Source organism: Carassius auratus, chromosome 24, assembly GCF_003368295.1.
Source record: "Carassius auratus strain Wakin chromosome 24, ASM336829v1, whole genome shotgun sequence".
NCBI lineage: Eukaryota > Metazoa > Chordata > Actinopteri > Cypriniformes > Cyprinidae > Carassius > Carassius auratus.
Genome location: NC_039266.1, coordinates 5,726,421 through 5,753,728, shown reverse-complemented (window position 1 = coordinate 5,753,728; position 27,308 = coordinate 5,726,421). Strand labels below are relative to the sequence as shown.

General features: G+C 36.1%; 2 protein-coding genes across 3 annotated transcripts in view; one reads left to right on the top strand and one right to left on the bottom strand.

Annotated features, from left to right (window-relative positions):
* The window catches only part of LOC113042181 (receptor-type tyrosine-protein phosphatase H-like), a 29,075-nt gene extending 6,418 nt beyond the window's left edge, over positions 1 to 22,657 (bottom strand). The window contains exons 1-7 of the mRNA XM_026200804.1: positions 22,336 to 22,657; positions 16,667 to 16,925; positions 15,932 to 16,195; positions 15,243 to 15,515; positions 14,561 to 14,827; positions 13,003 to 13,239; positions 12,651 to 12,914 (exon numbers count right to left, since the gene is read on the bottom strand). Of these exons, the coding sequence (XP_026056589.1) occupies positions 12,651 to 12,914; positions 13,003 to 13,239; positions 14,561 to 14,827; positions 15,243 to 15,515; positions 15,932 to 16,195; positions 16,667 to 16,925; positions 22,336 to 22,389 (1,618 nt within the window). The 5' untranslated portion in view covers positions 22,390 to 22,657. The remainder of the gene's footprint in view (positions 1 to 12,650; positions 12,915 to 13,002; positions 13,240 to 14,560; positions 14,828 to 15,242; positions 15,516 to 15,931; positions 16,196 to 16,666; positions 16,926 to 22,335) is intronic.
* A 1,847-nt stretch (positions 22,658 to 24,504) lies between these two features.
* On the top strand, positions 24,505 to 27,147 carry LOC113042180 (ferritin, lower subunit). 2 transcript variants are annotated; one of them, XM_026200803.1, is made up of 5 exons: positions 24,505 to 24,655; positions 25,564 to 25,664; positions 25,976 to 26,122; positions 26,311 to 26,436; positions 26,563 to 27,147. In XM_026200803.1, exons 2-5 carry the CDS (start codon positions 25,566 to 25,568, stop codon positions 26,710 to 26,712), a joined length of 522 nt encoding a protein of 173 aa, XP_026056588.1. In that variant the 5' UTR covers positions 24,505 to 24,655; positions 25,564 to 25,565; the 3' UTR covers positions 26,713 to 27,147. The 2 variants fall into 2 exon arrangements, with proteins under 2 accessions (XP_026056588.1, XP_026056587.1); XM_026200802.1 differs by lacking the exon at positions 24,505 to 24,655 and adding an exon at positions 25,295 to 25,402.
* Positions 27,148 to 27,308: the final 161 nt, after the last annotated feature.

Sequence of the window (27,308 nt, the reverse complement as noted above, 5' to 3'; positions counted from 1 at the left end):
AGCCCCACAGGTTCTAACAACTCTAACATCATGGGTATGAATGAGAAGGGATATGGACAGATGCCGGAGGTGGAGCAGACACTCGAGAGATATCTCTCCTCATCCTCAGCATTGTCCCTGAAGGCCCTAAAGCTTTCCACCAGTCGAGTAAAACTGACATCCAGTCTGGTGGGGAAAGTTTATTAGATTAGATTCAACTTTATTGTCATTGCACATGTAAGGTACAAGGCAACGAAATGCAGTTAACATGTAACCAGAAGTGCAATAAGCAGTAAGTATATAGATTTTTCATTTACTATCAGTATGATATACAGATAGGTGTACTATGAAAATACTATACAGATGGATTATGTAATAAGTGTATGTACACTATAAGCAGAAACTATGAAAATATGAACATTATTTACTGTGGGTGGTGGTGTTGGCTCAGTGGATAAGATGCATGCCATTGGTCGGAGACACCAATGTGTCCCTGAGCAAGACACTTAACCTCTAGTTGCTCCAGAGGCGTGCGACCTCTGACATATATAGCAATTGTAAGTCGCTTTGGATAAAGGCGTCAGCTAAATGAATAAATGTAAATTTACAGTAGAGGTGGGGGGGGGGGGTCAGAGGGCAGAATTCAGTAAGGAGACAGCTGTAGGGAAAACGCTGTCCCTGAGTTTGCTGATCCTTGTCCGGAGGCTACTGAAGCACCTCCCGGAGGACAGGAGGTTAAACAGTCTATGGTCAGGGTGAAAGGAGTCCTTAGGAATGCTGCAAGCTTGACATAGACAGCGTTTTCTCTGGATGTCCTCAATAACAGGAAGTGTTGTCCCTGTGATGTGTTGGGCGGTTTTCATCTCCCTCTGCAGTGCCTTGTGATCAGCAAATGAGCAGTTCCCATACCAGACTGTGATACAGCTGTTCAGGATGTTCTCGATTGCACACCTGTAAAAGTTCACCAGGATGGCTGAAGACAGCTGGTTCTTCTTCCCTGTCCTAAAGAAGAAGAGGCGCTGGTGAGCCTTCTTGACCAGGCTGGAGGTCTTTGTGATGGACATGGTGGTTCCCAGGAACTTGAAGCTGGAGACACGTTCAGCAACCATCCCGTTAATGTGGATGGAGTTAGCAAACAACAAACAACATCGGTACATATGTGTTGTTATTGTGCAAGTGTGTGAGTACCAAGTGCAGCACTGTGCATACTGCATCCTCTGTGCTCCTATTGCTACAGTAGGCAAATTGGTCTGGGTCCAGTGTGGTTGGGAGGCAGTCCTTGAGGTGTGCTAGGACCAGTCACTCAAAGCATTTCATAGCAATAGGTATGAGTTCTACTGGGTGGTACTGTATACATTCAGGCTTATCAGGAGGAGTGTCTTGGTCCCAGGTGGGGGAGGGGGTCGTGATGTAAGCTCCATCAATGTTTGTGTAAACATGATCTAATGTTTTGTCTCCTCTAGCATGGCAGGAAACATGTTGATGGAATTTGGGGAATCATCTCTTAAAGTTGGAGTGATTAAAATCACTCGTGACAATAAAAGCAGACTCTGGGTAAGTGGTCTAATATTGCCAATGGCTGCATGCAGTTCATTCATAGCAAGCTTGGCATTACCATCCGGTGGATTACAGGTGCAGTAACTGCAGTTATAATGATGGAAGTTAACTCCCTAGGCAGATAAAAAGGTCTTCCCTTAACTATGAGAAACTCTAGGTTAGCTGAGCAGTGTCTCCCAACAATGACAGAGTTCGTACACCAAGCTTTGTTAACATAGGTGCACATGGAGCCTCGCAATTCAATATCCTTCATTTTATGTGCTCATTTAAAAGAAAACTGTTCACACTGACTTAAGCTTTGACAATCACATCACCATAATCTTAGACCAGAAAATTACCTTCAAAATTACTAGAGGGCTACATGCAAATCACACAAATTTCTGGTGATCTAAACAGCTCAAGCATTCAGTTTTAACCTTCTTAAAGCGACTAAAGATGTGTATTACCAGTGTCTTGGAATTCAGAAATGAAACACTGATTCAATGACACTTGTTTATGGTGCCTTAAAAAAAGGCCACATCCTGGCTAGCTCGATAACATTATCGACATCCGTCGCTGTGTAGCATGTTTCTGTGAAAACCATGACATTGCAATCCCAAAGTTTCTTATACTGTGGGAGATGTCGAGCATCGAAATGTGTACATGTCAACATCTTATACAGCAGCAGGACAGGCTGGTGCATGTCTGCACACTATTGCAGTGTTGCAGGTGTACCAGTTTTACCTGCTAAAAGTCCTGGATGATAGGGAAGAAGATAAATTTGATGTATTCGATGAATGTGTGGGGGCACAGACTTGTCGCCATCGGCCATTCACTGGCAGCATTGGTGGCTACCAAGTGACACCTGTGGTTGAATCTGTCCAAACTACAACATAAGGGCAGATTCTTCCTCCTGGATGCCCCGTTATCACCTTCCTGCCTCTTCGGCAGCTCAGTAGACACTGTCGTCAAGAGGTTTCAGGAAGTGAAGAAGCCAGCACTTCCTCCCTCACCTTTCACAGGTCTTTGGGACTGTTGAGCGGGAGCAGTCCCAGCCATCTAGCTCCTCATATTATCTGTCCCAGAAGCAGAGATCAGCGGTCAGGGCATCGCTCTCGGTCATGGTCCTCTATACAGAATTATCATGTTCAAGAGGACATCGGCCAAGCAGTCCCGACAATCCAATCGTCAGGACCATGAGGGCTGTCACCCTGGGGAGAGGAGGTACACACCTCTGTATACAGTGCCCAATCCTCCTTGGTGCCTTCAGAGAGTTTCAACGATACCCTTGCCACCCCTGGTGCTTCAGGGTTCAGGAAGCTTCTGCAAGAAAATGTCCTATTTGCCAGCGACAGTAAAGCACAGAAAAGCTCGCCCCCTCAGATGAGCATGCTAGAGCAGTCAGGTGGCTCCTCTAGTGACACCAGAGACCAGTCTTGAGAGACTCATTCCCTCAGTATACTTTCTGACAGCAAGGAAACTTCTGCCAAATGTCTCACAATGTTTCCTGTAAACTGTAAAGATAGGTTACATAATTCAGTTTGGTTCTCATCCACTTATATTAAAATAAGAAGTAGAAACTCTCTTGAGGAAGGAGGACATAAAATGTGTTCTTCCTCTCTCATGAGAATCAAGATTCTACAGCTGTTACTTCATCGTTCTGAAGAAGGAAGTGGGGGGCTGCGTCCTATCATCTACATCTACTGAACTGTGCTATCAAACGATTTTGGTTCAAGATGCTTACTATCAAACATATCGTGTACCAAATCAGGTCCAAGGACTTGTTTGTCACAAAAGATCTCAAGGACACACACTTCCACATATCCAACCTTCCTCAACACAGGAAGTTCCTTTCAAGAGTAAAGCATACCAGTATTTGGTTCTTCTGTTTGGCCTGACACTCTCACCCTGCACTTTCATCAAGTATGTGGATACTACACGGGGTCCGTTGCGAATTACATCGATGATTGGTTTATATTTGCTCAGTCAGAGCAGATTGCGGTCCGGCATCGAGATGTTGTCCTCACCCATATGAAAGAGGTGGGGTTACGGCTAAATACCAAGAAAAGTGTGCTTTCTCCACTACAGAGAAACACTTATCTGTGTGTGGATGTGGGATTCAACAATGATGCAGACTCAGTTGTCTCCTGCTCATATCGAAGTGATTCTCACAGCTTTGAGGGAAGTGAGAGAAGGCCAGTCACTCACTGTCAAACAGTTTCAGAGATTGATGGGTCTGACGAAAGCTGTGTCCAGTGTGATATCTTTTGGCCTGTTGTACATGAGACCCTTGCAGTGGTGGCGTAGGCCCAATGGGGAACCCACTTCGCAAAATCAAGGTTGTCACTCAGGGCTCCTTGTCATCATGTAAAGCTCACGGCTTGGGAAGCGGTCATGAGAGGTCTGTTCGAGGTCTGTGGGAAGGCCATCATCTCACGTGGCACATCAACTGCCTGGAGATGTTGACCGTGTTTCGAGCTCTAAAACACTTCCTTCCAGACATAAGGGGACAATCATGTGCTTGTTCACACAGACAACACATCGGTGGTCTCCTACATCAGAGGTTTTACTCTGGGGCTCCCCTCCTTCTCCGGTCAATTTTGCAAAGTACCCCTATGCCTGACATTTCCTCTTATATTGTACTTCCGTAGCAAAGTGTTTATTTTTAAACTTTTTATTAACCCCAAAATTTGTTTTGCCTTATTATTCTTCTACTGTATTATAAAAAAGTACATTTAAATGTTAATGCTATACTTTATAACTTTATAATCAGGGTATCTTCCGTCCATTTCAAATCCGTTTTCAATTAAAAAACAGAAAACGAAATACTCCAGAGGATTCAAGTGAGAGAACATGAATTCAATAACCAGAAATGGAAAAATGGCTCGTTTATTCGTTATTCCATCTAGGTTAACGAACGGAAAATAAGTTTTTGACTTGATTTCTCATTTTGTCGTTTGGGGATTAAAAAACGGTTTATGGCTTCAATATTTCATTCGTACTTGTGGGCGGAGCTGAAACGCTCCTTTCATCTGATTGGTCGAATCGCTCCGCCTTCAGCTCAGGTCTCTACATTCTTTCAAGCAGAATAAGAGTCTTATAGGAGTAATGTCTGAAATGCCGCTCACTGTTAATTAACATAATATTTGAGTCAGATGTTGCTGCGCACATAATTCGTGCTGCTGTGGCTTGCAAGTCACCCCTTTAAATTATTTATAGGTTATAGTATTGTATGAATACTGTCCCACTGATAAATACAGTGCAAATAGTTCTGTCTCCATGGATAAAAGTGAAGTGGAAATAAAAATCAATAATAGACTGATCAGTTCCATGATAATATGTCTGTAACATTTACGTCTCTCGTCTTTTAAGTCAAAAGGCACTAGACATTAATAATTAATTGTGGAAATTAATATAGTTAAATTTATTAAATAAATTAGAATTTTTAATTTTATTACAAAGTAAATTGAATGATGTTTCTCTTTTAGTTTCTTTGTTGGCCTTGAGAAAGCCAACATATATTTGAACATAATTATTATTATCTATTATGAGAGTAATTGAAATCGACTAAAATTTTAATGTTTCACCAAATTCAGCTCAGATCTTCAGACTTGTTTGACTCGTTGCTGTAACTGGTCAAACTTTTTCCTTCTCAAAAAATCCAACTGACTTTCATTATCTGAGCAATGAAGGTCTTACACTTAATGTCCACTAGAGGGGGAGACAGGAATTCTATTTACATAAGTTTAAATGACAAATAAAAACATTACCATGAATATGCCATTTCTGTGTAACACAGGTTCTTCAATGATAGATGGGGTGGGAGGGGGTATACCTTAGCCAAATGATAACTGTATAATAGAAACCAACATTAACTACTGCAGCTGGTGCCAAATAAAAATGATTATGTTTTGGAAAACTGCAAGTCAAATGTACTTGCACAAATGACTTGCTGTTACATAATACCCCTTATGCGTTGTTGGGGACGTTTTCGTCCACTAGAAGTTGAGCCTTATTTTGGCCACAACTTTCTCTGTGTTTCAGCTAATGGAATTATTTTTGGTGAAAAATCTTATTTTGACATATATTTTGGGAAAATGCTTGAAAAGTTTCAAAAATCAACAAGTACACTGTGGGCAAATTCACTACCCTTTTGTTATGTTTGGGATGAGGCTTTATATACAAGTCAGAAACTAAGCTTTTTTTTTGCACAGGCCTATCTAAAGGGTTGATGGTCCCACCGAGTGATCAACTGTAAAAATAACAAATTTTACCTCTTCCCAAAAGGGAAAACCACAAACAATCAAGAATGCATGATTTTGTGTCATGACTTTGCAATCAAAAGTGTCATTATAATGGAAGTCAATGGAGCAAAAAAACATCCACCAACAATAAATTAGGGAAAAAAATTTATAAATCTAATGCTGCACAAAAACTAAAAATGCATCAAAGACAATCTTGTTACTAATCTTTGACATGCCGAAGACTGTGATAAAAAAAATCCAGCCACAATTACTTTTATATTGAAAATAAGTCATTTTGTTAGTTTTTTCCCCCTAAATCAGTAACATCATTTATGAACTTGGCAATTAAAGAGTTAAAATCTTGGATTTAAAAAAAAAAAAACATTTGGTAGTTTTGATCAGGACTGAGGTTGATTAATAGATTTATGCAAAAAAAAAAATATAGATTTTTTTTTTTTTATCTAATACATTTTTATAGCAGTTTAATTGAGTGGATGTTTTCATCCCGAACATAACGAAAGGGTAGTGAATTTGAACAATGCACAAGGGATACATAATGATTTTTATTTGGCACCAGCCGCAGTTAATGTTGACAGCTAGCAGGAGTGTGGTGGGGAGCGAGGTCTGTTTTGACCGATGGATGGAGACCTCAAGGCAGTGGCATAAATGCTGATCTGAAGATTTTGTCTTTATAGGTTACAGTTTACATTGTACTTACTGAAGTACACCTCTGCATGCAGACACCCAACTGTACAAATGCATTTATAGATTTAAAACCCAGTCCTGAACCGGGAGAACCATGTTCTGCAGAGTTCAGTTCCAACACACTTGCTTGGACATTGCTACTGATCCTGAAGACCTTGCTTAGCTTAGGTGTGTTTATTTGGGGTAGCTAAACTTTGCAGGACACTGGCCATCTAGGAGGAGGACTCAGAGTCCTGACATTGGCACTTTACATTCAGTGCATGTGATTTATCAACACCGAGTACATCTTAAAATGTACAGCTCATGAAAAATAAAAGTTCCAGATGGACAAACGTTAAATGCATAAACCAGTGTGAATAAAACATATCTTAAAATAAATTTGGAGGTAGGTTGAAAAAGCCAGAATGGGAAGTTTTAAAGTACAGCTTGAAGTGTGAAGTTTATTCTTATACACAGATATGGCATATTCATGGTAGTACACATGAAATGAATGTATTTATTTGTCATTTAAACTTACGTAAATGTAATCTAGTGGACATTAAGTGTAAGACCTTCATTGCTCAGATAATGAAAGTCACTAGGATTTTTTGAGAAGGAGAAAGTCTGACCAGTTACAGCAACGAGTCAAACAAGTCTGAAGATCTGAGCTGAATTTGGTGAAACATTAAAATTTTAGTCGTTGTCAATTACTCTCATAATAAATGATAATAATGTTCAAATATATGTCGGCTTTCTCAAGGCCAACAAAGAAGACTAAAGGAGAAAGATCATTCAATTTAGAATGTAATAAAACTAATATTACTAATTTATTTCATAAATGTAACTATATTAATTTTCCCAATTAATTATTAATGTCGCACACACCTACCTAGTGCCTTTTGACTTAAAAGACGAGAGTGGTAAATGTTACAGCCATATTATCATGGAACTGATCAGTCTATTATTGATTTTTATTTCCACTTCACTTTTATCCAAGAAAACAGAACTAATTGCACTGTATTTATCAGTGGGACAGTATTCATACAATACTATAACCTAGAAATAATTTAAAGGGGTGACTTGCAAGCCACAGCAGCACGAATTATGTGTCCAGCTACATCTGACTCAAATATTATGTTAATTAACAGTGAGCGGTGGTTTCAGACATTACTCCTATAAGACTCTTATTCTGCTTGAAAGAATGTAGAGACCTGAGCTGAAGGCGGAGCGATTCGACCAATCAGATGAAAGGAGCGTTTCAGCTCCGCCCACAAATGCAAATGAAATATTGAAGCCATAAACCGTTTTTTTATCTCCAAACGACAAAATGAGAAATCGAGCCAAAAACTTGTTTTCCGTTTGTTAAACTTAATGGAATAACGAATAAACGAACATTTTTCAATTTGTCGTTATTGAATTCATGTTCTCTCACTTGAATCCTCTTGAGTCTTTCCGTTTTCTGTTTTTTAATTGAAAACGGATTTGGAATGGACGGAAGATACCCTGATTCTTTATAACCCTCTGCTCAATTTTAACTTTTTAAAATAAAAAACATGTATATAAAGAGAGAGAGAGAGAGAGAGAGAGAGAGAGAGAGAGAGAGAGAGAGAGAGAGAGAGAAAAAGATTTAAAGCTCCTGTATTTTTTACATTCTTTACAACTTCAGAGTACTTTTTCTTGCCATAGCAAACAGGACAACAGGGTGTCACGCTGTCTGGTCTCTGTTTCCCTGGGTCTCCACTAGTGGTCTCACTTCCCCATAGGCACCTCACCGCAGGCACTACAATTCCCACAAAGCTTTGTCCCTTCATTACAGTAATTGCACTCCTGTAAATTGCACTCAGGTGTCTTCACTTTATAGTCATTACTCTGCCTATATTAACCAGTCTTTTTCTGTTTGTTTTCATGGAGTCCTTTCTTTCCTTCACCCAGTTTCCTCGCCTTCCGAGTTTCTAGTTACTTTTCCTGTTACTGTTCCATTCCCTGTTTGTTTGTTTTTTTGGATTGATTTTTGGTTTTGACCCCTGCTTGTTGGATTCTGATTTGGATTACCCATTAGAACCCACACTGTGTTTGGATCTCTCATCTCCTGTGTTTCCTTGGGTTCCTGAATGTAACACAGGGGGGATGCCAAAAGATCACTCACTAAACCTGTCCCTTTGAACTGGACTGACTGAATATCTACTGATTGTATCGATTAAAAAAATAAACATACAAATAAAAATTCAACAATATACATTCTAAATCTGTTGAAACACATAAATCTGAAGGCAAGATCAGTGAACACTTCTTTCACTCATATGTGCATAAACACCACTGAGATCCTCGTCTATGGGTGAGCATCCATTATAAAACTCTCAGGACATTAATTTGGACAACTATGAAAATAAATTGAAATTTCACCCATATGTATGATAGGGATCAGCGCCCAGAGAGCGTAAAAAGTTTGTGAATCAATAATGTATTATTATTAATGTATTAATAATAATTATTATTACTCTAATCGTATTTACCTTCACATTAGCATAACAGTTTGCTTCAAGCAGCTAAGAGATGTAGTCTGCATGCAGCAGATGGAAGTTTTGAGCCGACATTCAGTCTGTATTTAACAGAATGATAAGGCTTGCTGCACCGAGTCCGAAGCAATCAATCACAGAACATGAGAGACTTCGTGCAATTAAATCATTTTAATTTTTAATACATTAATAATAAAAATGAGACAATTATAGGATATTTAAATTAATTTTAAGCCATCCCGTGGTCCCCTGGAGGATCACTGAGGCCCCCTAGTGGGCCACGACCCCCCAGTTGAGAACCCCTGTCATACATCAATCGGCAGGGGTGTCTGCACTCACTCTCACTTTACAGGCTGGCGTACCAGCTTGAATTGAAGACTCTGCAGGATTATCTCCCTCCACTATGAAGGTTTACGTGGTGGCCATAGCTGATTTTCACACCCTTCAGGGTGGTCAGTCAGTGGGGAAACACCTGTTAGTTAAAATTTTTCTCTGTGGCACCCCATAGGCTAAAGCCAGTACAACACCCCAAGGTGCCCTCATGGGACCTGGCTGTGATTCTGGAGGCTCTGTGCAAACCTCCCTTTGAACCCATTAAAGATATCTTGGACAAGCTCCACACGCTTAAGATGATCTTCCTGCTCGCTATATCCTTGTTGAAGAGGATAGAAGTTTACATTTACTCTCACACCAAAGGCATGTGTCTTATCCACTGCACCAACACCACCCCAAAGGTGGATAGCAGGAAGCACTACAAAAATGACATACTCTGCTTTGTTCAGTGCAAGCACTGGACTCTTATATTCATAGAGCTGCCCAGTGGTGTAAGGCAGATCAGGTGTTCATTTGCTTTGTTCCACCTAAGAAGAGGGTTCCACTGACCAAGCAAACTATGGGTCAGTGGGTGGTTGAGACCATCACACTGGCCTATGAGTCATCTTGCCTCCAGTCTCCTATAGGGGTCAGAGTGCACTCGACTAGTGTTGTCACGGTACCAAAATTTCAGTATTCCAGTGAAAACAGATACCAGTGAAAAAACCACAGTTTTCGGTACCAATTTCGGTACCAAAGCAAAACACAAAAATATGCTAATAAAAAGAAAACACACTTTTTATCACTAAATATAAAACCAATGTCATTCTTTATACTTATTTACAATTGTGTTTAAATTTTTCTCTTCATGTAATATATTTATGAAAAACAGTAAACAGGTTTCACCCAAATTTAATTTATTTTTATTTTTTTTGTTGTTGTTGTTAAATAAAGGGGATTTGCTATTAAAATTAAAACATTGAAGAAATATTGTGTGATTTATTTATTTAAAAAAATAAAGTTTTAGAAATTTTTTCAACAGTAGTAGCAGTATCACATACATTCTACTAAATAATAGTAATATTTCTAGCACAATGCATTTATGTAAAAATGAACTTTTATTTTGACGCTGGTTTTACTCAAATGAAAAGGTTGTGAAGTGAAAAGTTATGGTGATGTTGTTTTAGTATTTATGTCCTCATTGAAATGACTGCAAGCTTCACGCACTTCAGTCTATGTAGTAAACAAACCCACACATCTCTGCCATTCATTCATTCACACAGAGACGCACAGAACAAGCAGGATTCGCATTTCAACCAACTTTTGCAGCTTAACATTTACAGATACTGTCCATATGGAGATTTGATTTGATTAATTTATGCTAACTTTGACAAATTCCGTGGCTGTCCATATTAAAATGTAAGTTTCATTTTCATGACAGGATTTTGAGATTCCGTCCGCGTTTTCTGCTTCAAGGAAACCATATCGCTGTATGCATCAGCAACCAGGTTGACTGGGTACTCGTTACCACCGGTACTTAAAGAAACCTGGTACCGTCACATTTTAATTTTTTTAGTAGGCCTACCGACTTGGTACCAAAGTACCGGGTCTTTTGACAACACTACACTCAACTATGGGTATGTCGGCCTACAAGGCCTTATCAGTGGCTATGGCCCTTCAAGATGTTTGTGCTGTGGCAGGCTGGTCCTCTCCACACACATTCATCCGTTTCTACAGTCTGGACCTGACATCTACTCTAGGGTCCCAAGTTCGCTCGACTTGATGTGCTCATTAGATACAAACCAGACAGAGACTTGCTCGTATGGTATAGTTGGTATTCTTGTTCCCAAAGTGTTCAACGTAGCTTGAGTTCCTAGAAGGGGTCATATGATGTGATTTAAAGTTTTCCTTTCTCTTTGGAGTGTTATAGGCTGTTCATGAATAGATAAGATCCCTAAAGTTGCAAAGACTAAAGTCTCAAACCCAAAGAGATATTCTTTATAAAAGCTAAGACTTGTCCACGCCCCCCTAAAATGACTCATTTAACCCCACATGTCTACGTCACGTTATGGGAGGATCTGCATAACACCGCCCAAATGTTCACGCAAAGAAACAAGCCTTAACTTTGATTGTCGCTGTTGCCACCGGTGCCATGTCGTGGAGATGCTGTTTCATTGTGAAAGTGAAAATACTTTGTTTGGCCTTCCAAAAGAGGACACAAGTAGAAATCAGTGGTTAAGTTGTATTCGCAACTTAACGCATATTCCAAAACAGTCCAACCCAATTATTTAGATGTGTGCAATGCATTTTATGGAGGACTGTTTCCTCATCCTGGGAGAAAAGACTACAATGTACTTCTGACTAACAGTCTCAGACTGATGATTTTTGTAAAAAAATTACACTTTTCAGAAAGGCGGGGCATAGAGGAGAAACAATAATGTACAGGTATGTGAAAAAAATGTGTTTTTTTTAACCTTAATCTGCATAAACCCATTTCATTACACCAAATACACAAAAATAATATTCTTTTTAGCAACATCATATGACTCCTTTAAGGGGAACGTCTTGAGGTTACTTATGTAACCATAGTTGCCCGAATGGAATCAGATGCTATGTCTCCCTGCTATACGCCCTGCATCCCTGCTAACATGTGCTCTTGCCAGATGTGCCTTTATGCTTCCTGGTTGCTCACATCACCCCGCTCATGATGTTTTGCTTCGCTTTTGGACTGATTTCACATATGCTTCAGAACTTGGTCTGGCCAGGGCATTTCCAAATCATTCAACGCAGTGTCTTGTTCTCTTTGGGGAACCATGATTACATTAACATTAAAGTATATATTTTTTTTAATTAATGTGGTAACCATGATATACTACCATACAAAAGTCTGTGGTACAGTAAGCAGTTCAAATGTTCAACCATTTATTCAGGAGGAATAAATTATATTGATAACAATAAGATAATAAAGACTCAAATAAAGTTACAAAAGATTTATATCTTTGTTCTTTGTTAAAAAGTAAAAGTATTACGGTTTCCACAAAAATATTAAGCAGCAGGAACTAAATAATATAAGATGGGAGGAAAAACTATATTTCTCTGGAAAAAGTGATTTCCTATAGTCTTACGAAGTCACATGAGGGCAGTTGTGTGTGGAACAGGCCACTTTGCTAGCCATCTTTGCTCTACTTGGTATATCCATGAGAGCTCATGAGAGAAGCAGGATTCATACAGGTTTGAAACAACATGAAGCTGAGTAATAATGACAGAACTTTAATTTTTACGATTAATTATTTACTTCAATTTGTATTTAACTTGGAATATTCCTGAAGTTTTAAGAGACTATCTTTAATTATATAATCATATATAGACATTATTTTACCTGCTGGATTTGTTTGGCAGTTGACTGATACTGTTTGACTCCTCATGGCTCCAGAGAATGATAATGCTGTCACTTTGTACCACTGGGCAACTTGCAGGCCATTTATCTCCAGTTTTTTTTCTAAACTCCGTGATTGGTTGACACTTTGTCCATTAACATCGACCTGTACCACATCCACAGCTCCATATGGAGATTCCCAAATTACAGCCAGACCATACCCTCCAGAATGATATTCACAGCGGAGATGAGATACACTATTTGGAGCTTGTTTGAAAGAGAAAAAGAAGGACACATTTTTTTATGGAATATCAGCTGATCAGTGCCACAATCCAAACAGAGCATGTAAACTCACCTAATGTCAGGTTGTGTGAGCATTGTAGCAGCTGCTGTGACTCCAATTCATAAAACAGTGAAACAGTGTAGTGTCCTCCGGGATATAGGTCTTGCAGATTCACCTTGTTGTGTATTAGTATTGGAGTTTTTTTATGACTTCCAGTGCTGTTTTGAGCTATCACATGTGTGGAACCATTAACTTCAGCCTCTATTGATGAGTTGGTAACTTTCCAGTTAAAGGACGTACAGTAAAGGGCTGCAGAAAACATAGTAAAAAATGAATGCTGATTTCAAACTGAGTTGGAGTCTTACTCTTGGGGTCTTAATCTTGACATAAGTGGTACAGGACTTTAAGTAACATTTTACAGCATCCTTGTAACACGTTACAGTTATTTACCAAAGTAATAACTAAATTATTAGTGCTGTAAAATGATTAATCACATCCAAAATAAAAGTATTTGTTCACATAATATATGTGTATGTACTGTGTATATTTATTATGTGTGTGTGTATATATATATATATATATATATATATATATATATATATATATATATATATTGTATGTTCCTGTAGCTCATTTAGTAGAGCATTATCAAGCGCAAGGTTGGGGCTTCGATTCCCCGGGAACACATGATAGGTAAAAATTGATAGTCTGAATGCACTGTAAATCGCTTAGAATAAAAGTGTCTGCTAAATGCATAAATTAAATTAAATTTAATTTAAATGTACATTTAATTTAAATTATATATATATATATATATATATATATATATATATATATATTACATTTACATTTATTCATTTAGCTGACGCTTTTATCCAAAGCGACTTACAATTGCTATATATGTCAGAGGTCACACGCCCCTGGAGCAACTAGAGGTTAAGTGTCTTGCTCAGGGACACATTGGTGTCATTGAGCACACATTGGTATACGTGTGTCTCTATATATATATAGAGACACACGTATATATTTAAGAACAATTGTATATATTAAATATATTTATATGTAAATTTAATTATATTAATAAAACTATGCAAATACATGTAAATATTTTGTATTGTATATTATGTATATTTATATTTACTTAATAAATATATACAGTACACAGACATACTATGTAAACAAAAACATTTATTTTGGAATGCGATTAATCACAATTAATCATTTGACAGCACTATAAATTATACATAATTATATGCAACGCTAAATCAAACCCTAGTCCTTACATTAACCTTAAAGTACATAGTTAATGTTACATAGTATTTCAATGTATAATTACTCTGTAACAATGGCACTTTACAGTAAAGTGTAAACAGACTTTAACTTCCTGGTCTGGCCCCAACTCAGATTTAAAACATATGTTTGTTTATTATGCAAATTAAGATTAATAAAGAATAATAATAATAATAATAAAAAATCTCTCTGAGTTTCAAGCATTCAAAACCATTCAGAAAAAAGTATTTTGTCCCTAGCAAGGATTTTGTTGACTAGCAAGCTGTCAAAACTCAGTTAAAACTTATAAATATGCTTTTTAAATAAGTAGCTGAATTAAAGTAATGTTATCAAAACTTACTAGTGATGTTCTTAAAGCTGTATCCTCTACTTAAGGCTTTGTTCACCACAGTAAAGAGAGTAAAACTGTATTCAGTTCCTGGTGTGAGAGATGAGTAAGTATGTGTAATCACATCACCCTCAACGGATCCAGTGAAATGTTTCTCACTCCCCTCTCTATGACTTTTCAAATTGTAGTTGTAGATGTCATTATTGTTTAACTTATTCCATGAGATAGTCAACTCTGTCTGTGACCGATTGACTGTTACTCCAGTTATGTCAGACAGAGCTGTGAAGAGAAATGAACTGTTAGTAATTAATATAATACAGCAGCACATTCTTCATAAATTCATCACTGATATGTGGTATGTCAAAAAAAAAAAGAAGTTTAAACCTAGAAAATGATGTTTAATCAGTAGAAGAAAAAGATTTAGTAATTAGCAATGATGTTTTTTGTAATTATTTGTTGCAAATCTTGTTTTTGACTAATGGAATCCCTCCATACTGAATGTTTGTGATCTGCAATTCAGTAAATTCCTTTCAGTTGCTTCAGTTCAACATCCTGTGTGTTGTAATCAATTCAAATGCCAACACCTGAATTGAAAGCATGCTGATTCTTACATTTTGCCCATTTTTGCGATGTGATCAATTGTGTGTCTAATCCAAAGAGTAAGTAAATATGAATAATAAAAAGAGCTACTTACTCGTGATGTTATAAAAGTTGAATCCAGTACTTCTCAGATCAGCGAACTCTGTGTACAGAGTGAAGCTGTAATTTGTTGCAGGCATCAAACCTGATATATGACATATTACCTTATTTCCATCTACAATTTGACTACCGCAATTCACTGGTGGTTCATTTCTGTTTTCAAGAGTATAACTGTAATTATTGTTGCTTGTGTTTGATACAACATCCCACTGTAAGATCATTTCGGTGTCATTGCTCCTCACTTTCACATTTTGAACATTAGATGGCACTGAAACAAATACAGATATAGTGAAATATGTGTTATACAATGAGCTTGTCATTTACATGTGATTATTAGATAATCAGAAGGAAGTACAATAAAGGACCTGTTAACTCTACAGCACCAACTGCCAGTTTGTGAAAGGAAATTAAAAAAAGAAAATGTTATTTTAACTTCTTGGTGTATTTATACTGTTTTAGCAAATGCAGCTGAATTGTCACAAAAAAAAAAAAATGATGTAGCAGGATAAAATAGTTTTGTTGGAATTGAAATCAGTTGAAAAACAGTTAAAATTACAGCAGCGGTATACAGTGACTTGAATCCTAATTTCAAATAAGAATTTCAGCTGTGGTTCTGTTCTTATTCTTGCACTTGAACAGAAATTGGAGAGAAATGTCAGATGTCATATGTCATGATGTACTCACTGGTTACATTAGTGAAGTTGTATCCACTGCTCATTACACTTCCAAACACAGTGTAGAGCGTAAAGAAGTATTCTGTCCCAGCATCCAGAGACGTGACGTTATATTCCACTGTATCAGTTTGTGATATAGGTATTGAAACATTTTCTTCGTTCCTGTATTTCAGCTTATAACTGTAATCACTTCTGTTCTTGAAATTACTCCATTGTAATGTTATCATATACTCTTTCCGATTGATGACTGAAACAAGGTCAACATTAGGTGGAGCTAAAGAAGAAAGAGACATAAATTTTATTTCAATAGCTTCTGGTACTATCCACCTGTACATTCATTCATCTGCCATTCAGTTCCTTCAATAACTGACCTGGTAATGTACACTTATTACCACTTCATACCAGAAATTAATTCTACAAATGTCTGAATGTTTTTGCAGTAATGTTACATTTATTTTAAAGAAAGTTAGCACGAAATGAATAGCAGTCAACAATAAAAACCAATTTTGGTTTGTGAATTGTTAATTGATCATGTAGATAGGTAATGTGCTGATAGGTAATGTACATGTTTGAATGAATATTTCTGTATTTTGCTTGCTGCTTGCAATTAGATGAGTTCAATAATATATATATATAACAGACTAGATTTTGAGAAAGATCAGTGATTAAAATTACTGAGCCAACAATTAACACAAATTAAATTTGAAACAATAATTATAGGTTTCCTTAAAAAAGACTCACTTACCAGTTACATCAGAAAAGTAAAATCCTTTGCTTGTATTACCCCCAAACACAGTGTAGAGCGTGAAAGAGTAGTTAGTCCCAGGAGACAGTCCTGAGACTATATGATTCAAATAATAAGCCTCTGATGCATTGATTGAGACTTTATTGTCAATTGTTTCCAGTATATAACTGTAACTGCGGTTTTCAACTTTCCATTCAAATGTTAATGTAGTATCTGTTCGACCAATTACTGTAACATTCTTAACATCAGGGATTTCTGCCTGAGGAAAGAAATGACATTCATTTTAATAATCAAATGTTCTATAAAACAGCTAGTCTCCAAAACAATCACAACAGATATGTTTGCCGACCAGCTGAATTGTACTGACAGCACAACTATCACCAGTCATGCAGATTTGCTCGATATATCCCATCTTATCAAAGCATGTTGATCAAGTCTTTACCCGGGCTCTTGTCACTACCGCAATGCTCTTTTAGGCCATCCTTGTGAGTCTCCACCGAACCAATAATTACCCTCTTAATTGTGAATCTCTTTACTATTATACTTATTAAATAAATGAACAATACACAGCATTACTATGGGTTGCTTCTTAATTGGAAATGTACATCCTAGTAAGGCTGGATATATTGGCTTCCATGTCAATTTGAATGATCCCTGAAAAGCAGCCGCTCACTAGTGTGCTTCATTAAGCATTATTTAAAAATGATTTATCAAGTGTATCCTTTTTGTCCACCAATAACCGACAATCCTTTGCAAGCACTCCAATAAATAACAAATAATTTGCTAATCACACTGAGCTAGTCCAATTTCATTATGTAAAATTTCAGATATTTTTTTTTGTTTTTTTTGTAAGTTAATCACATAATGCTAAACTGTCTGTAACAGTAGACATTTGTAGTTCACTGAACAGTCTTATTCTAGCTTGATGTGCTAAGGAGAACTCTAGCCTACAAGCCTCAGAAGGACTAGTAAAGTCAACTTCAGTTTAAGTAAAGGAGGCCTGCATTTAGAACTGTTACTGGATCTGCATCCCACATTAATCCAGAAATCTGTGGTCAGTGATTGAACAGTGAAATTACTACATAACTTTGTTACTTTGTAACTTTGCTTTTGTAGACTTTCTGCTATTACCTTTTTAAATGGACTTCCAACATACATTCTACTAACTTTAATTGACTTTGCTAGTGCATGTCAGTTTATTCCACCAACCCTAACCCTAAACCTACCCCTAACCAGTCCACAGTCTACCAGTTATCTAATGAGAGTTAACATGTAGTTGCAAATGAATGAGAGTTAGTTGACATCTACTGTAGGTACTTATAAGTGATTTTTTTTAAATGGACTATTTAAATAAAGTGTAACCAAATTATATTCCTGAAGACAAATTTTTCAGTGAGAATTTCACTAAAAACTGTTAATGCGTTTGCTCTTAAAATGAACTCTTTACCGTAGTTCATTTATATCTTTTAATATATTTATACCAAACACAGTGTTCAGATTGAAACTTATCTAGATGGATGCAGTGCGAGTTTGCCTGTGGATACAATTGAAATCATTAACATGGAATGTTAAACACAAAAGCCACTGTGTGAATTATGTACAGTTTTGAATTTTATGATGTTGAGGTGCACAAATACACACAGTGGCATGACAAATAAACTACAGTAAAATACATTTACATAATATATTATCAATGATGCTAAGCATACCTCTTTCCATTTGACATATAAAAAGTAAAAGTCCAACACCTATCTATAAATCCACTGAAACAATGTATGATTAGTCTAGTGAATGATTCTCTTTGACAAGTTACCATAAGGTAGAAGAAAACTGCTGTTGACACAACAAACAAGGAAATAGTGTATAATGGCTTTTATAAAACACTAAGTCAAAAAGTATCTGTCCAAAGTTTAGTTGCTTCTTCTCATTCAATATATATAAAAAAGATGGATGGAGATGTAGGACACACTGGTTTCCATGTTTTATGGGAACAAAGACATATTTTTTATACGGTTTTTTATAAAAACCTTCTGCCACTTTTTGCTTAAAAAAAATAATTATTATGTACATAATTTTTCTCATGAGTACCAAAACATTGGTCATTACTATATCTGTGAGAACATTTGGTCCACATAACATGGAATACCAGACACACACACACAAACACACACCGGTTTCTATGTTTTATGAGGACATTCCATAAACGTAAGGGTTATTATACAGTACAAAATATTGGTATTATTGTACTATCCTTGTAGAGATATTTGGTCACCACAATGTAGGGAAAATAAAAGTCTTCTAAGTTCTTCAAAGCAGCCTCCCTTTCAAAACTTAGTTATTCTCTTCATGAATTTTCCAGCTTCATGAGGTGTATAGTGGGATACTGGGATAAAAAAAAAAGAAAAAAAAAAAAACTATTGAAAAAGTCCTTCTAATGCTTGACATTGGATTTACTATCCAATAACCTGTTTAAGAACAACCAACATTAGAAAATATACTATAGAACGTGTTTTTTTTTTTTTTTTTTTTTTTTTTTTTTTTTTTTGTGTGTGTATAAAGTATAGCTTATTTAAAAATAATTAGAATGTCATATCCATTACAGTAAAATCTTATTACTAACTCTATTTATACAATAACTCATAATCACTTCTCTGACTTTGGACTGGTATTGTCTTCCAGAAGTGAATCATTAAATCCATAAATATAAAATCTGAATCCACAGAACTGGCATCTCCAACTCCATTTAAAAGATCAGATAAATGGCTATTTTTATATTGGTATCAACTTTTTTTCTATAGTCCACTTTAGACATACTATCAACTATAATTAGCTTTACAACTACATGTCAACTAACTATCATTACAATAGACTGTTAGTTAGGGTTGTATAGTTGTGTCTTCAGCAGTCCTCTTGGAGTTAGAAAGATAATTAGTTAACACTTTATAGTCCCATTTCATATTAGGTGTCTATAAATACTATGTACAGTATTGTTCAAAATAATAGCAGTATAATGTGACTAACCAGAATAATCAAGGTTTTTCGTATATTTTTTTATTGCTACGTGGCAAACAAGTTACCAGTAGGTTCAGTAGATTCTCAGAAAACAAATGAGACCCAGCATTCATGATATGCACGCTCTTAAGGCTGTGCAATTGGGCAATTAGTTGAATTAGTTGAAAGGGGTGTGTTCAAAAAAATAGCAGTGTGGCATTCAATCACTGAGGTCATCAATTTTGTCAAGAAACAGGTGTGAATCAGGTGGCCCCTATTTAAGGATGAAGCCAACACTTGTTGAACATGCATTTGAAAGCTGAGGAAAATGGGTCGTTCAAGACATTGTTCAGAAGAACAGCGTACTTTGATTAAAAAGTTGATTAGAGAGGGGAAAACCTATAAAGAGGTGCACAAAATGATAGGCTGTTCAGCTAAAATGATCTCCAATGCCTTAAAATGGAGAGCAAAACCAGAGAGACGTGGAAGAAAACGGAAGACAACCATCAAAATGGATAGAAGAATAACCAGAATGGCAAAGGCTCAGCCAATGATCACCTCCAGGATGATCAAAGACAGTCTGGAGTTACCTGTAAGTACTGTGACAGTTAGAAGACGTCTGTGTGAAGCTAATCTATTTTCAAGAATCCCCCGCAAAGTCCCTCTGTTAAAAAAAAGGCATGTGCAGAAGAGGTTACAATTTGCCAAAGAACACATCAACTGGCCTAAAGAGAAATGGAGGAACATTTTGTGGACTGATGAGAGTAAAATTGTTCTTTTTGGGTCCAAGGGCCACAGGCAGTTTGTGAGACGACCCCCAAACTCTGAATTCAAGCCACAGTACACAGTGAAGACAGTGAAGCATGGAGGTGCAAACATCATGATATGGGCATGTTTCTCCTACTATGGTGTTGGGCCTATTTATCGCATACCAGGGATCATGGATCAGTTTGCATATGTTAAAATACTTGAAGAGGTCATGTTGCCCTAAGCTGAAGAGGACATGCCCTTGAAATGGTTGTTTCAACAAGACAATGACCCAAAACACACTAGTAAACGGGCAAAGTCTTGGTTCCAAACCAACAAAATTAATGTTATGGAGTGGCCAGCCCAATCTCCAGACCTTAATCCAATTGAGAACTTGTGGGGTGATATCAAAAATGCTGTTTCTGAAGCAAAACCAAGAAATGTGAATGAATTGTGGAATGTTGTTAAAGAATCATGGAGTGGAATAACAGCTGAGAGGTGCCACAAGTTAGTTGACTCCATGCCACACAAATGTCAAGCAGTTTTAAAAAACTGTGGTCATACAACTAAATATTAGTTTAGTGATTCACAGGATTGCTAAATCCCAGAAAAAAAAATGTTTGTACAAAATAGTTTTGAGTTTGTACAGTCAAAGGTAGACACTGCTATTTTTTTGAACACACCCCTTTCAACTAATTGCCCAATTGCACAGCCTTAAGAGCGTGCATATCATGAATGCTGGGTTTTCTGACAATCTACTGAACCTACTGGTAACTTGTTTGCCACGTAGCAATAAAAAATATACTAAAAACCTTGATTATTCTGGTTAGTCACATTGCACTGCTATTATTTTGAACAATACTGTACTTGAAGACACTTTGTTGTACAATGTACCTACTGAGTTCATGCTGAATTGCAAAACTCTTTTGTTGCTCGGTGGGATATAGGTAAGGTTAGAGGCAAGTTTGGTGCTATTGTTAGGTTTAAAGGGTGAAGTGGGGTCAACAGTGTAGATGTAACTACAGAAATTATTTACAAGCCAATATTTCCAAATATAAGTACAATGAAAAAAATTGAACGCACATATCAAATTATCAATTTAAACCACATAGTAGTTAAGGACAATTCAATTCAAGTGAGTCACAATTTATTTCCATAGTCCACTTTACACATTCTATTAACTGTAAGTAAGTTTGCATCTACATGTCCGATTAATTTTGAACTACATGTAAACTTATTAAAACAGTATTAGTAGACTGTTAGTTAGTAGAATAAGTTGACATACTCGGAAAGTTACTTAGCAGAATATCTGTTGGAAGACCATTAAAGGGGTCGTATGATGCAATTTAAATATTTCCTTTCTCTTTGGAGCAAGGCGTAAAATTTCTGTCATATGCTTATAACATTCAATCAATCACAAAGCCTTGGATAGCTGGCCAATCAGAGCATACCTCGCTTTTCAAAACGATGAGCTTTGTAAAAATCGATGCACTTCAGAAAGGCGGGGCATAGAGGAGAAACAATAATCTACATTATGTGGAAAATAATGTGTTTTTTATTTATTTATTTATTTATTTATTTTTTACCTTAAACTGCATAAGACATTGCATTACACCAAATACACACAATAATGTTCTTTTTAGCAACATCATATGACCCCTTTTAAAACAATACTGATACTCTAATGTTCAATTTAATGTATTGCTTGCTGCTTCACTGTAATTGATTGTTGGATATATTTAAAGATGTACATCAATTACTCATAGTTTCCATTTAAATTCAGCACAAGTTATTCTCGCGGTGCTTTATGAAACCAGTATCGGTCACAGGTGCTTTTGTCCTGAAAATGAAACCTCTTTGTCATATACAATCTAAACCCCAGACTCAGTTTACCACATAAAACAGTTGTATATAGAGAAAGATTGACTTACCCATGTAGAAAGCACACACAGCGATACTAAAGTCAAAACTCGTTCCATGATCATCCCGGTATGTGGTTAGTGTAAACAGCGCTTTTATCACACTGGAATTTTTTATTTAACCACTACATTCAAAAACCATATTAAAACAACTATTCAAGCCTGTTGATATTACTGCACTCACACATACCACCTTTAGTATTATAGTCTCTTTAAACTCTCGGTTCTGACGCTTCTCTCTGTATCTGTTCCCTGTGTTGACCTGTTTTATTGCCACTTCTCCTTTTTCTCATGACGGGAAAACAATGCACATCAACCTTTGTCCTGCCTTTAAACCCAAGTTCTTCCTTATTTTAAAAACTCCTCCCTTTTATTCTTTCCAAACTGGTTATAACTCACTTCTTCTCTCTTTTTAATTGCCCCTCACATTCAATATGCTTATTTAGGTTGGTCTTCCCATTTCACCTAATTAGCTTTAACATTTTAAAATGTTCAATTATTTTTGTTTTCGGATATGCTTTCAAGCAACTCCTAAGAAATTAAGTTTATGAATTGAACTGAATTGTGGCTATTAGTTTTGTTTTTAGTTTTCCCTTGAATGGTGTTCTGCCTGTGGCTTGGCAAGGAAACAAAAGAATCTAGAATCCTTTCAACAAAAAAAAAAAAAAAAAAAACAAGTGACAAATGACCCATTCTTGTCTTTATGCAGTAACAATAGACCAAAGTTATGGCTTAATTTCCATAGGGTGAGTCTTGAATATAATATCTGATACTGTGCACATCGTGATAGCGTCTTTACATAGAGAGTGCATAGAGCATTTCTATCTCACCTTGCTAAATTTTGTCTCTGAACCATTGTTTTTTTTTTTTTTTTTTTTTTGACCAGACTGATGATGAATATATTAACAAACAACTTCTCTTTATTATAAACATTTGTAGGTCTAGTGTTGTGTGTAGAGGAAATTAACTGTGGAGGGTTTAGTTTACTTTTAATTTTCAGCCAAGACAGGAGGAGCACAATCAGCACTAATGTAATTGTTTTCCCACCATGTCATTCTTTTTGTTATGTTTCAAAATAGCTTTTAGATCTAATAAGTATTTTCTTGTTATTTACTTATTGCCAATTGCCAAGCAGTGTATATGTGGAAGTGTGAAAACTAAATCACATAGCTGAAAATAATTTTATTGTTATATGTACATTGTAAACAAACAATATGTCTTGACAGGCAGTGAATAAGAACAATTAAAAATTGTTACTTAATTTTATACATAGTGATTTTTTAGATAGGATGTACATGTATGTCAACTATTTATCAAAGTGGTTTCAGAGACAAGCATGTTGCCTTTTGTATAACTGCAAGCGTGACGTATTTGTCAAAAGCAGTTCATCAGGTTTTTCCTTTCTAAACAAAGGTGTCGTGGCCCTCTTCCTCTGTCATTATGATCAACACAACAATTGTTTTGTCAACTGCCACTTTTCATGAATGTACAAATCGGTGGCCTGTTTAACTTTAAAGTGATAAAGGTGCAGACAAATCTATTTGGAGAAATATTAGATGTAAAAAAAAAAAAATATTATCTAACATAATATAGGTTTAAAAAATAAAACCAAAATTATAATTGTGGCATAAACATCAATAAATAGTAAATGAATATTCAGTTCATAGCAGAATTTATATATATAAGTATTATATATATATAATATATATATTAGCTGTTATATTATTTACAACATTTTATGTATAACCCTGTTTTGAATCTTATATATGCCATATAAAAAGTTTAGCCAATCCTCAAACAAGCTTAATTATTTTAGCCTATGCTTTCACCAAAGTATCTTTAAGAGGAGGTAATCATTAACCTGTAGGGTTCATTGCATGTATTTAATTAATAAAATGTACGAAATGATTAAAATTTGTTTTTATTTAATTAAAAATAAAACTCTAACTGTAAACTAAGCTGTACTTGTCAAAAAATAAACATAAAAACACTTAAAATAACATAGAATGTGCATAAATTTAAGGTAAAAAAATAATGTTTTTACTAGTTTTGAAAAAAAAAAACTATTTAGTACACTTTTAGGCTACATATGTCATAACTATCTCATGGAGATATATATATGGAGATGATACTATTGTTTTACGGCGATCCATGACTGGATGTGTTTGACTCCTCAACTGGAGATGTCGCTGTGTGTTAAAGCAATGGGAAGATTTACTGCCGAGGAAACAACGCATACTAGAACATAAACAGGATTTATAACTCAATCCAATGAATCCATTAAAGTTGTATTGTCTCCAGGAGTAGTCTGACGCGTGTCGCTACTGAAGAGGTGAGCTGGTTTACATGAGCTGTTAAAGAGAATCTGTGAGAATAGAGTGCAACAGCAGAAAGCCATATAAACAATGTCGTCCATGTAACGTTATCTTTGTTCGTACGTGACGTTGCGTTTGGTACAATTTAATATAAACGTTTTTAGACAAGTTCATATATATATATATATATTATTATTATTATTATTTTGTCTAAAATAGAGTAGAAATAGAAAGTTCAGGAAAAATTCGATTCCTCAGTTTTTTACTTCCATTACTCTACTTAATATTTTAGACCAACATGCACTTAACGTGTAACTTAAAAATATTATTAAAGCAGGAACGTTTGGTATAATCAATTAATACAATGACATTGTGATTTAAATTGGCAGTGGCAAAGTAAAAAAAAAAAAAAAGTGAACAACAAGGCTAAATTAATTAAATTAAATAAATACATTTTTAATACAACATATGCAACTTTCCATGTCATAACAGGCTGAATTAAGTTCACAGCAACATATGTATAGAAACAAAACAATGCATATATTTAAAAGGTTTATATAGGATTTAAAATATATTTTTGTTTATTTATTTATTTTATTTTTTATTTATTTTAACCAAGAGCCATACTGCAAGGACCGTTACATATCTTTAGTACTTTCCCCTGCCTTGTGTCACATCTGATAAATTTATAACTGGTAAGACAGAATGTAGTGTCATAGACTCACTCAGTATCAGCACTGAACAGTGAACACACACTTTACACGGTGAGACAGAGTTGTGCAATCTGCATATATGGACATTTTCTTTTCATTTTGCTCGTACATGTAATGTTGGTCTTGAATCCAGCTCTGCTCAACTAACCTTTTTAAGTTTTATATTTTATTTAGTATTCTAGTTTATCTGTTTTGTGTGTTTTCCTTTTCAGAAATGTCTCTAGTCAAGCAGAATCTCCACCCGAATAATGAGGCAAACGTCAACAAACTGCTCAACCTCAAACTGACGGCTTCATATGTGTACCTCTCCCTGGTCTGTTTACCAATTCCCATTTATGAAACGTTGTTTTTAGGTTTATTTACATTTGTGAGTTCTCTTGAAATGCATAGAAATACACATGAACACATTTTTCAGTGTCAGCAATTACTTAAAAGTGCATTGTGCACTTATTTAAAAAAAAAAAAAAAAAATCTAAATGAATAATAATGGAATCTTTGAGTGTTTAGAATTGAATATTCTGCATGCACTGATGCTGAATTACAATTGTTCATATACAAATACTTGACTCCTACATATCTGTTTAGACAGTAACACTAATACAGTCTCTCTGTGTCTCATTATAGGGAATGTATTTTGACCGAGATGATGTAGCTCTGCCCAACTTCTCAAAGTTTTTCTTAAAGCGTTCAATGAAGGAGAGGGAACAGGCGGAGCACCTGCTGGAGTATCAAAACACACGAGGAGGACGAATCATTCTCCAGACCATCGCGGTGAGGGAGTTTTAGAAGAAATGTTCACCTAATAATCCAAATTGTCATTTTAGTCACCCTCATGCCATTTCAAAAGTACAGTAAACAAAATGTACTTTAAAGTTTGAAGTGCATTACAAGTGAATGTTCAAAACTGGTGTCATTGCCATCACATCATATAATTTATCTGTCTCCCTATCATTTATCAGAAGCCCAGTCGTGATGATTGGAAAGGAGGTATGGATGCTATCACTTTTTCTCTGGACCATCAGAAATCTCTTAACCGAACCCTTTTGGAGATCCATAAAGCAGCTGGAGAACACTCTGACCCTCATGTGAGTAGCATAAAATGAAAACCGAAATGAAATCCCTTGTATCTCTTATCTTGGTTGTTTTGCAATATAATTGCATATTATTTTTAAATAACAGTCAAACTTGTTTTCCCCATCATACTGTTCCAGCTGTGTGATTTCCTAGAGAGCAGCTTCTTTACTGACAGTCATGACACCATTAAGACGCTGGGTGACTACGCTAGCAACCTGAGTCGCCTCATCTCTTCTGACCCGCACGGCAGAATGGGAGAGTACCTGTTTGACAAGCACACTCTCTGATGCACTCGGGTCGGAGATTTCTTGCCAACATTCCGTTAACAATATGTGCAGTGGTGAAGGAGTTTTGCACCACCGTTCCGTTTCATCATTTTCACCTTTGGTACGAACCACAATTTGAAGTACATTTTAATCTGTTTAAAAGTTGGAATATACTATAAAATGTGCTATTCCAAACATAGTACCTCGAGTTCAAGCCTGAACTACCCCGTGTCTGTTTCCAGAGTTGAATAGGTGCTAGGGTAAAGCCATATCTTACCAAAGACCAGCCTGTGGGCTCCTGTAGTTTCTTCAGGAGAGGTTTAGTACAGTGTACCTTTGAAAATGAGTGTTTCTATGTATGTATTGTACTCCAGAAACTTCAGTTGCTGTGAATTGTCATACCTCAAACATGGTGCTTAATGTCAATATAGCAATAAATCAAGCATTCCAAAAAAAGATTGTTCTCTTTTTTGCAGGTTTTCTTGTACCTTTAATGTAGCCTCTTTACAGTATTATATTTATAAAGCTTGCAGCTCACTTGTAAAGTTACATTTGTATAGTCAAATCGAGCAAATCATTGACGGATCGCAGAGCAGCTTGACACATTGGAACTCGCA

Excerpts from the sequence above, each read along its gene's own strand:
- LOC113042180 (XM_026200803.1), top strand. The coding sequence starts at position 25,566 with ATGTCTCTAGTCAAGCAGAATCTCCACCCGAATAATGAGGCAAACGTC. Across the intron at positions 25,665-25,975 it reads CATATGTGTACCTCTCCCTG|GGAATGTATTTTGACCGAGA; the intron begins GTCTGTTTACCA and ends GTCTCATTATAG. Across the intron at positions 26,437-26,562 it reads GAGAACACTCTGACCCTCAT|CTGTGTGATTTCCTAGAGAG; the intron begins GTGAGTAGCATA and ends ATACTGTTCCAG.